This window comes from Hyperoodon ampullatus, assembly GCF_949752795.1.
Source record: "Hyperoodon ampullatus genome assembly, chromosome: 5".
In the NCBI taxonomy this organism is placed as follows: domain Eukaryota; kingdom Metazoa; phylum Chordata; class Mammalia; order Artiodactyla; family Ziphiidae; genus Hyperoodon; species Hyperoodon ampullatus.
In genome coordinates this window covers 47,555,066-47,567,146 of record NC_136918.1, presented here as the reverse complement: position 1 = coordinate 47,567,146, position 12,081 = coordinate 47,555,066, and the positions used below count along the sequence as shown (strand labels likewise).

The window sequence follows — 12,081 nt, the reverse complement described above, 5'->3', positions numbered from 1 at the left end:
AGTCGCTTTCAGTGACGAATTCATCGCACTGCAGCCATTGTCGAGGGCAAGGAATCAGCTGAGCAAACTTAGGTAGAGTAGGAGGAGTAGAACCTCATTAACTCTTCTGCATGCTAAAGGTCAATTTAAAAATATTCAAAAGATGGGCAGAGGCATGAATTAAGAGTGGGGCATTTTTGTTAGCACAGCTCTGTCTCTAATTTGACCTTTATCGATATGTATGTTAAAACCTAAAAAATATATCCATTTCTTTGAGACAAAAATTCAGCATAACAGGACAGAGATCTGTACCTTATTATATATTTTATACCTTAACTACCTTTTCTAGCACAATTCTAATGCTTCTGCTTGTCATACTGGTACGTAAGAATGCTCCTGCATGTTGAGTAATTTAAGCTACAGAAATTCATGATAAAATTTAAAGTTTTAAGTTTCAGTTACTTGGAAGTGAGAATTGCCCATTTTTTATCTTGCCTTAATCTATGTTGCAAATACATGTGTATATTTGTTTCTGTACACTGTAATGGCTGCTAAAACATTTCATATCCTTGCTGCTGTTTAGTGCATCTATAAATTGAACAAATACTTTTTTTTTTACTTTTTAATTATTTTATTGGTATAAATAATTCAGCCCTGAAAAAAATCACTCTAGATTTCAAGTAGGTTTATTGACTACAGATTATTTTAAAATAATGCAAAAGTGTGTCCTAATTTTTTTTTCCTTTTTTTTTTTGCTTAAACGATAGGTAAGATTTTAACAGTACATTTTGTATCTCATATATATACCTTTATCTCCACAGACAGATCCATTCTGTCAGTTTCCACAAAAAATAATCAGTAATCCGAAGATGTCTTGATGGAAGAGAATGAAAGTTTAAATCCTAGAACTTTTCATATTAAGATACCAAAGCTATGTATTAATTTTAACTCCAGTCTAGTTTGAAAAGGAAAAGTAATATAACTGACTGTTTTGTTTTGGCACCCTTCAACTTCTCACCCTGGGTTTTTAGTCATATATTTTTTTAAAATTCTTTTTTATTCTCAAGGTTTCTAATCCATCTATGTTCACTTGATCAAACAAATGACTTTGACAGAGCACTGCTTAAATAACTTCTCATGTAATCCTATGAGTTCATAATTTTGAGCTGTTCCAAAATTTTACCAAACCTTTCGATTTTATTATTCCTATTAGCATCAGGATTTTTGAAATATTCTACTTTGAATTACAAAGGTATAATAATTGTAGATGAATATACAAATGGGTGTTTAAGTGGTAGTCAACTAAATTTCATGTTTAAAACAAGAACTAAAATCAAAACAAACTTGGAAGATTTGCCTTCACCTTTGGTTGAGCCAAATATGTGCATCACATTTTATCTATATGTGCCTTCTGAAAACAGTGTGTATTTACCACATTTTCAAACATCTAATTATTTAACTCCAAGGCAATAGGAGAGCTCATTATTTAAAAGAACACTCCAGCAAGCACTTTTGTTTTTATTAAATCATATTTTCTCATATCATGGTGGCTCAAATCAAGCAACATTTTTTGAGCAATGATAGACTAAAAAAGAATGATACACGGAGATCATAAATTAAAGAGATCCCACTCTCTTTAATAGTGTAATAAAGTAGTAAGCTTCACATTCATCTGTGAAGGAACACAATGAGAGCAGGGTACATGAGTCAGGTAGTGTTTCCTGCAAGCACTGTTCAATCAGGTGGTGTAACAAAGGGAGAAGAGCCCTGTTAGGGAGATGGTGGGGCTGAATGCTAGCACAGCATGCCCTTGGCCCTGCACCCTCTATATCCTAATGAAATTAGTTCACCTTTCTGAGCCTCTAGGTTCTTCACTTATCAAATGACTATTTTACATACTGTGGTCTATATGCTTACTATCAGCATCAGAGAAAAACAAAAAGAAAGAAATACTGTGCTCAACCAAAGGCCAGGCAGAAATAACAATTGCTTACATGAGTGGTGAGTGATCACTGGATGGGCATTTGCTCATAGCTTCATGAAGAACAAGTGTCCACAAACATCTGTCTGTTGATGCATGCTGTGGGTTTTGAATACATCTTGTTTTTGAACTATGTTGAACGGTATTCCTGGGTGTGATCCATGGTAGCTTAATTGTTTACTGTTGTGACAGAGAGGAAGATTGTGCATATATCGAATATCTTTAAGAGCTTTCAAATCTTTAATCAGGTTAGTACTTCTTAAGGACCATTAACACAAAACTATTAATAATTTCCTTTTGAATAAAAGAAAACTCATTTTGAGTATTTTACACTCCTTTATGTTACAGGCAAAACTATAATAATAATCTACCTTTATATAAACTTACTGTACTCTTGAAACCAAGAAATTCTACTACTTTATTTTTTATGTATGTAAGAAATTTACTATAGCATTTTTTATAGAAATAATTATTGATTAGTCCTAAGACTGAGAAAACACATAGAAATGAGGGAAAAAATTGTTTTTTATTTATTGAGGACATTTTTTTATAATTTAAGAAAGGTTAAAATTAGCTTGGCTATGGGCACATACTCCTTAGAAGGTTTCTAATACTTAAAATATAGAGGGAATTCCCTGGTGGGCCAGTGGTTAGGACTTCACGCTTTCACTGCTGAGGGCCTGGGTTTAATCCCTGGTCAGGGAACTAAGATCCCACAAGCCACAAGACACAGCCAAAAAAAAAAAAAAAAAAAATAGGAAAAGCAAATGAGTAGAAAGTTATATAAGTAAGTTAACACTCACTTAAAAAATATATTTCAAACTAAGGATTAAATTAATTTTGTTTACTACATCAAGTCAAGCTCCCCCTTACTCATATGTCTAACATTTGAAAGTCCATATGATTGACCCTTCCACTCTGCTGAAGTCCAGTTAAAGTAGAGAAGTCTTCTGAGAGGGAGCATCAGAGATGCGAAATGGGACATACCTTTGCAATAAGAACCCTAACTCTTGGTGGCAAGGAATTTAATAGAAGAAATTTAATTTTATTGATGGAAACCTGGTTTTAATTTAACTTTGTGCACCAGAAAATCATGGCTTTTTTTTGTATGCTCTGTTGTATGCTCCTTAAGAAGCTACTATTTGCTCTCTTTTGTGACAGTTAATGAATGTGGTGTTGTGTGAAATTTCATTTGTGCCTCACAGATTGTGGACCCCAACTTGCTATTTTGATTCTAAACTTATATACAGTGAGAGTATTGTTCTGTAATATGAGACTTGTTGCTTTTCTGTCCTTCCAGATGGAAGAAGATAAGGGTTCAGTCAGCTCAGCATATGAATTTGCTGAAAGCAAGCACAGAGGGGAGGACAGTAGGCACCTGCTAGCTGAGGCTTGCAGCCAGCAGGACAGTTCTTACGTGCACTAGGTAGTACTGCGCTGGACCTTCCTGGGGACATATCCGCTAAGTTCTCAAGCTTGGGGCATGCTATGGGAGAACTGGCCTGACATTTCAGTTTTTACTTTACTAATTCCTTCACCGTTTCTCATATATTGTTTTTGTTTACCTGTTTTCCTTTTTTATGATCTTTACATTTTTTATATGTCCGTACCTGAATATTTCATTAATCTTCCTTTGGAGTTATGGTGTTAAATCTTACTTTACTTCAAATTCTAACCTGTTGTCTTATACTCAAGAATTTATTCCTTTTCACTTCTTTCGAAAATATGTCATGCCATTTCTGTTATTTCCCAAATCACTTTTCCCACTTGTAGTTATGTGTCATTTTATACATGTTAATGTAGTTAGACACTGAATTACTTTATCTAAGTCTACCTCTTGAGTTGAATGGTCAAATGAGTGAGTGCTTAGACTTGGTACTGAATAATTTTCTGTTGACTGGTATTCACCAAACTCTCAGTTCTAACTTTTCATAAACTTTCATAATTACATCTTTGTAATAAAAAAGTATGAATTAATGAGGACTTGATTCACTCCCTCTTGAGAATTAAACCCTAACAACCACTTCTAGACCTAATTGGGATATGCAAAATATTTTAATTGGTAATAACCATGGAAGATAAAAATTCTTACCACTAGTAATTATATTTTTACTTGGGCTATTTGCCACTTTGTACATTCTAATTACTGGTCAAGAAGGTGCTGTTGTCTCATCTGAGATAACCCTCATAAATGGTGAAACTTTAAAACAAAGCTACTTGAAGATTATAAATCAGACAGTGGAACAGGTACAATAATTTGAAAAAATGTGAATTATTCTGTAAGACATATTTTTAAAATTAGATTCCTTTAGTGAATTGCCCAAAATGGAAAATGTTGAAGATTAATCAACTCCCAGTCATTATTATTACTAGTTGAAAAGAAATTCAAAACAATTCTGAATTTTTATTTTGTTTTGGGATATTTCATATGATTACCTTCATAATATATTTATCTTATATTTTGCTTTGATAAATATAGAAAGATTTTTAGTTTTTAGAACATGCCCTCATTGGCTACAAGGAAAACTCAGCTGAAGAATTCATTGATTAAAGAGGGGAAGCTGGCTGGGATTTATAAGATGTCCTGGTTAATTTCCAGAGCACATAATCCATTTGGGAACTGACTGTGCTAATAATGTGAAATTATGTCCTCTGCGATGTAAGTTCCCCAAAGATTCAAGCTCAAGTGGATATTTCAAAAGACATGGATATGGTGCTGCTTTACTTTAATATGTCCATTAAAATGTATAGAACAGTTGAGAATTGGGTTCTTAGAATACTCCTATTAAATAATAGGGGCGTTGTTATGGTTACTTTTACAAAGGAATGATAAGTGAATTCTTTTATCATCCTGTGACGTATGGTCTCTCTTCCTATAAACAAGAAAGTAGAAAAGCCCTCAAACCATGGATATGATTTTAGTAAAATTGCTGGAGGTGCTTACCCTGATCTGCAGGTTTTTTTCTGCTTATCACTGAATTTTAATTAGTTGAATGAAATATATCTTGAGTATTTCTTGTCTCATATATTTCTCTTTGGCATATATTTTGAGATAAAAATCACTTTTAAAAAAGTAAGTATTAAATAATATCTCTCTCCTATATTTTCTGTCTTGAAATGGCAGTTGTTCTCTAATCAAAATTTGGTCAGCCTTGCCAAATCTGGCAGAATTTTGCTGAGCCCTAAATGTTGCCATGGGCTAGACTCTCCTAAGTCATCTCCCTCTACATCACCCTGCCTCTTAGGCCTTCATTGTTCTGTCACATTTTTGTCTCTGGTTTCCTGGCCCTACTCTGGATGCCCTCTTTCCAGCTTGCACCTAGCTACCATAGAGATATCAACAGGATGCTACGGCTACTGACCTTTCTCATTGTGAACCAGGACGCTTAAGCCCCAGACCTGAAATCTGCCACCACCGACAACAAAAAACATTTTAAGCAGTTTCAACCAACTACAAGTCACCTTCCTCTTCTTGTGTGACAAAGATACATACAGCTATTGCTTCACTTAACAAAGCAATGAACTACAAAAGGAACAGAAAACCTTAATGGCCTGTATTTAGTTATTGGCCACTAAAAGCTACACTTTTCTGAATGAGCAAAATTTTGTAAACAAATACAATCGAACATTTAAAAGACTAATAATAATAAGGCAGGACCTAGATGCATATCTGATAAGTGTGACAGTTTACAAAACTAATGTTATTTTCAAATCTGTGCTGACTTGTTGAACAGCTTTTTCATCTGGAGGTCAAAATGAAGAAAAATATTAGTATTGATATTATTTCTACCAAACGGTAATGATATGCTGTGAATGATTGATACTTAGAAAACTGATTTCTTAACATCAGCTGTGTGATTAGTTAATTGTTGCTATTCTGATTTACCCTCTCCATTAAATTAAAATTGGAGATTTTATCATTTTTCACAGATAACTCGTACTCTTGTTCACCTAAACTACAAATTCCTAGTCAGATATTGTTATTTTGTAATCACATTAAAATAAAGGGGCCTCAGTCTTTTTGAAACAAGGAATAAGCCAAGTTTATTAAAATAAGCTTACCTAATAAATAGAATTCATATTGTATGCTTATTTTCACACTTAAATTTAGGCAACACATATGGAAATCTCCTTCATTCTGGAGATCCCTAAAAGTCAGCATAGAGGTATTTTATTTATACTTATAATTGGCTTTCAAAATTGTTTATTTTACTTGGTGAGAAAGGAAGGGAAGGGAGTCCAGGGGAGTAAATGTGAGCTTACAGCATGTTTTGGAGAAAGAGGCCTTGAGTAAGAGAAGCAGTTATTTAAATACCATCATTAAATAGGTACCTCTTCCAATCCTGAATAAGAACTTGAAGCTATTAACTTGTTTTAGGGGTTTTATTATTCTTAGCCAAATATGGAAATTGGTAATATTTGATGACTTTTGATCTCACATTTAAAAGAAAGTCATTTCCTTAAACAGAAGCCTTTTTTTCCCTCCATAATTATAGTTTAAGGCTTCTTTCCAAATATCTCCTTTAAGGCTAAGCAAGATGTTCTTTGATTATGAAGTATATAAAACAATTTTAAGGGCAAAAGAACAAATATGGTCAATAGTTAAATAATTTTTATCTAAACTTAAACTTTATTTGATTTGATAGGGTAAAATGTCATAGGCGTGACTAAAAAACTTAGAAATATATGACAGTTTTCCAACACTTAGAAAATTTAAGGAAGATTTTTGTAGAAGTAACAGGAGGAACTTCTAAATGTTTACCATCATTGATGTGAAAATAATGGAAATAAGAGCAGTGAGCCAGAATTTATTTCAAAAGGGAAGTTCTATAAAGATGAAAACTTTTATTAGCCATACATACCCATGTTGGATCTCCATAGTTGTTTTGCTTGGCAGCCCTTTTAGCTCTAAGTTATGTGGTTGTTTCTGGGAAGTAAATGTGGAGAGTGAGTCTTACCAATAAATCAAAATTTCTGATAAGTTAAAAGTTACTGTTTAGTGCCACCAGGTAGGGTCTCACTCCTGTTACTTTGCTTGTTTTCTTTTCTAGTATTTTATTAATAGTCTGTTTTTTAAAAAGGTAATGACTCCCTCTCCTTACTTTGAATGAAATGAGATCTAAATGCTCCACCCCCGGTTATACTGGAAGCTATGATATGAGATCAAAGATGTATATATGGAAAAGTGATGGAATTGGAGGTTTGCTAGAGAACAGTATAGTGTTTTCTATAGATAGCTTTACAGAAACACAGTTAACCAGCATTTTCAAAGCAGGTGTTTTTTTTTTTTTTCTCCTTAGGGAATAAAAAGGAGATATATTTTGCTTAGTTCAGAAGGTGATCTGAAAAAGTCATTTCTTTATAATACTTTTGACATATTAAGATGTTTACTCTGTGTTGAGTTGCCCGTAGTTTAATACTTGTCCTTAGGTTTTAAAGTAAAAGGTGATGAATGCAAAGCAGATCCAAACCTAAGCAGTGTTCTGCATGTACGTGGACACTCAAATGCTGCTGACCTTATGGATGGTACCTTTAGTGAATCCCTGTCGGTTGAGCACCAGCAGTAGTAAAGCACATGTTGTTAAGCTAAGAAGAACCAAACCCCTTGCTCTTTCAAGTTTCTGGTCTAGTTCAGTGCTCCCCAGATAAATGTTGTGAATGACCAGTTTGTTTTCTTGTTTGTTTTGTTGTTGTTCATTTCCAGTTCATCACGGACCAATACTTTTGTAAAATACAATAAAAATGAATTACTAGGAAATGAAATTTGAAAGATATATAAAATAAGCCCCAATTTTTAAATTAGATTCAACAGTTACAAAAGTATTCTGTCAAATTGCCATAAAATTGTCTAATCTCTTACTCTCACGGACCAGACGCACTTGTCTCTCATGAGCTAGTAACAGTGTTTTCAGACCAACAGTGATCCATAGATCACAGTTTGAGTCACACTGGTCTTTTTGCAAGGGGGTAGGAGTAACAACTACTCTCTCTACACTTAGGCTAAACATGCACTAAATGCACATCATACTTTTCTGCCCACACAGTCACTCATTCTCTCTGCTTAGCCTGGAATGCTGTTTCTCTCCCATCTCCAGCTATTGAAATCCCATCCAGTCTTCAGTATGCCATCTTTTTCATCAAATCTCTCATGCTCTCCCACTAATACCAACAACAACAGCTGGATTTGAGCTTTCCTTCCTCTTTTTCAATATTGTACTCTGCTTCATACCATAATTATAAGAAGGCAGTATAACAGCATGGTAAAGAGGTTTGGGCCCTGGAATCAAACCAAGACTTAAGCCCCAGCTGGGTGAGCACGAACGTATTTTTAACTTCTCTGTTTCCTCACCTGTAAAATGTGTATGAGTCTGATGCCTGTCCGAAAAGGTGGTTATAAATGAGATAATCTGTGAGAAGCATCTTACATACTAACTGGCACATACATAGTAAGCATTCCATTAATTTAACTGCCATTATTACTTGTTCCTGGCTTATCTCCCACCCTTTTCTTTATCCTTTACTCAACAGATTGAAGGCAGGGGTGCTGTCCCCTTTAGGAACCAGCACAGTGCCTTGCTCAATGAAGTATAAGTTGAATTTAAGTGCTTCTGTCGTTTAAATGATACAAACAAGAATTGGAATAGAATCTAGAGAGAGATAGTACTGATAGTTGGAGAGGTGGAGGAGGTTTCATAGAGATGATGGTATTTAAACTGAACTTGGTGTTAGGGGTCAGCATTCTGCCCCCAATTGGTGACAGGCCCTGACACATACCCACAGGCAGGGAGCACTGCCTGGTTGGCTGTGTGGAGACTGTACAGGAGCATTTAGAAGTAGAGCAGCAAAGGCAGCCTGAGATCAGGTTTTATAAAGGGCCCTACAGGCCTCTTTGAGGTGTAGTACTTTATCCTTGAGCATGTGGGAGCTCTAAAGTCCTGCTTCCTACAGAGAATGGCTTTGAGATGGAGGAAGCTGGAGCCCAGTGACCCAAGGAGGAAACTGGGAAACTGGTGAAACCCTGTTACCTAAACCAGCATTTCCTAAAGTCTTCCACTGAATATTAATGTTCCTCCTGGTGTTGATTAATGTTCCATGTGGGGAGGGGAGGAAGGGGAGTTTACTGAAAAAAAAACAAATTTGAGAATTGCGCCATGTCTAGCTCTCTCCCTGGAGACTGACCGCACAACCTGACTTACAGTCCTTTACTCACAAAGTCTGTTTAGACATTCCTTGAACTAGTGTTTCTCAAACTTAATTGGCCACAGAACTTTTCTTTGTGCAATGTCTGTAAATATCTCATAATACACAGTTTAAGAAATAGTATCGTAAACAGTCCTAAACCCAAGGGTATTATAATGAAAGAAAAAGTAAAATTTGGCTATTTGTCAGTGCTTGGCAGATCCTAGGACATTGATGCAATCAGTTCATTGCCTAACAGGAACCAAGTTGTCTCGCACTGCTTGGTATTTGGCAGGATTATTCTGAGCAGGGATTTTGCAGGACCTCACCAGTTGCTTAGGTTCAGAATGCCAGGTTATTTACGTTTCATCATGTTTGTGTCCTCTGTCCATTGTGAGTGTGTCCAAAGTGTCCCCTGTTGCCATGCCTACACTTGACACTTGGTGATTCCCAACCTTTGTGAATTGCAGCACTCTAATGAATCTATTTTTGTTGTTTTCCTTCCTCTACACTTTTGAAAGATTTGTTATGCAATATGTTATATATGTAAAGGAAAATGAGTGAAAAATAAGTTTGTTTAAAATGATAACCCTTGAGAAATTTAGGTGTACCCTTGACTGTGTCAAAACCAGGGTTGGGAGTCATTGGGCTATGTGGTCATACCATTTTTTCCGCCTTATTTTAACAGGATTGAAATTATTAGTACTGTGGCTTTAAGTTTTTCTTGCCAGGTTTTTTTATCCCTCAATCAATATAAACCTTGCAAGCTTACAGAAATTAATTCAGTTTTAAATCTAAATAGTACTACTTAGTTACTTCTTTATTTTAATAATGTATCATCAGTTAATTTTTAAAAAGCAAGATGAACTTATTATGGGCATGGTTAGCACTTAATAGTTGCTTAGCAATTTAAGGCAGATGATGCTTTTTTCAAGAATTATTCATGATATGCATATATATATCTATATGGTGTTTAGAACCTGGCACGACGTAAGGTGTTTGCTACTGTTGTTGTTATTGTTGAAGATTGGGATTTGGTCCTGCCTGGTTATTTCCCAGTCTTCAAAATAATTTAAACTCTACTTTTCTCAATTACTAGATATTTTTAATTGAAGTTACAGGAGCATTTCACCTAAACAAAAGCTCAAAGAAGAATGAGAATTCATTAAGTCTCTGAGTGGTTGATGTAAATAAATCATTTTAATCATAATATATTAAGATATTAAAATACAAAATCTTTGCAGATTTATATAGTATCCAGGTACTTGTTTTATATAATGATTTTACTCAGCCTCTAATTTAGGACACAGTGCCTTTTAAATATTTTTGTATGATTACTCTTAATTAAAGCCTTCCATACATTTCCATATTATAGAAAACATGTATATATTACTTTTGGTTTTAAAGTGCTTGTTGCAGTTTTTTTTAATGCTTTTTGGAAGTACAGATCTATAAATAACTAATATTTTTCTCCTTCAACTCCTTCAGCTTACTGAAACAAATTCAAGTATCAAGTGCTTGGACTCCATGTGCTGTTTCTCAGAAGGAGAAACAGCGTGCGCATCTGTTGGAAGAATGCTGGAACGAGTAATAGGAAGATGTCGTCCGTCCCATGTCAGCAGGTGTGAAATTTCTCTAAGTAGCCTTTGCTGCAGATGAGTATCCTATAAACTGGAACAGGATGAACCTGCATCTCTAGATCCCTAATAAATCAGCCCCTGGTTTTACCAACTGAAGCAGGAAGTATGCTGTTTATTAGCACTCTTTGATGGTATTTCACTTTGTGGCTTTAGGGTGTAGGGGGTTCTTTCACTAACAAAGGAACAGAAAGCACCTTTGAAGAGACTTTTCATCTAATGAACAAAAAATCTTGCTTTACAGTCTTTCTCAAATGTGAATAGGAGTGTGTATCTGGTACTCATTTTGTTTTTATAACTTTCTTTTTTTGATTATACCTAAACTGTTGTTTTATTTCCTGTATTTGTTTTGCTTGTATGTTTGCTTTTTGTATTTACAAAATAATCTACACGTAATAGTAAAGTCAAAAGATTTTGCCTTTCTTATTCTTCATGTATATTGTCTAGTCACTCATTTGAGACTTTGAAGTATTTATAAACATAAAAGGCTGAAATTCTGCTCTTGTACACCTTTTTATGTGTGTAATGAGGTTTTAAAATAAGTTGTGATTTTTAAGTTTTTACTCGGTATTTATGGTCTAATTAAAAGTTTATAAGTTAGAATAGGCTCTTTAAATTATGGTTTAGAAGAATTTTAGTGTTTTTGTCTCCTCCCAAATGTGTTTCTTGAATTAGATTTGCTCTTTTGGATCATAACAAAAATACGATTTTTTGGTATATACCACTTAAATTATTTAAAAGTGAAATTGATTCTATTCTTTATACATTTCCCCAAGAGACATGTTATTATTTAGGGAATATTAAGGAATAGACATAATTTTTTTCACACTTTGGTATTCTTTAGGTGAATGATATCAAAGTCTCAAAGTCAGAGCAGCAGTGTACTCGTGTTCATGAAGGGTTACGGATGGGCAAGGATGGATGGTGATTTCCATTGTCCACAGCGTGCCACATGAATAGTATCACTTTCTACATGTGCCACGCCTGGGAAAAGGTTGGAAAGACCCCAGGAGCAGGGAATAAAGGGCGGAGGAGGCACTACTCTTATCTGTTGATAAAAGAATGTTTAATATTTGGTTGGCTTTATGTTTTAAAAATGATGAGTATGACATCATTCTTGTAGCATAGAATTCAGGTAACTTTTACTGGTGAACTTGTTAGTTCCCACTTTGCCTTTAGTTGTGGCCATTTCTTTATGGTACAGTTGCATTTATAAAGAGCATTCTTATGTTAATAACATAATGTCTGTGGTTTCAGTCCCTATTTGTTGATTATAATGTGATCAAAAATATTTCCATAATGCTG

General features: G+C 34.6%; 1 protein-coding gene across 1 annotated transcript in view; it reads left to right on the top strand.

The window, feature by feature from the left end:
* ATP11B (ATPase phospholipid transporting 11B (putative)) overlaps positions 1-11,213 on the top strand; it is a gene marked incomplete at its 5' end in the record, with an annotated part of 103,729 nt that extends 92,516 nt beyond the window's left edge. Inside the window, one exon of the mRNA XM_079705224.1 lies at positions 10,628-11,213. Coding sequence (XP_079561350.1) covers positions 10,628-10,798 — 171 coding nt within the window. The 3' untranslated portion in view covers positions 10,799-11,213. The remainder of the gene's footprint in view (positions 1-10,627) is intronic.
* Between the last annotated feature and the right edge of the window lie 868 nt (positions 11,214-12,081).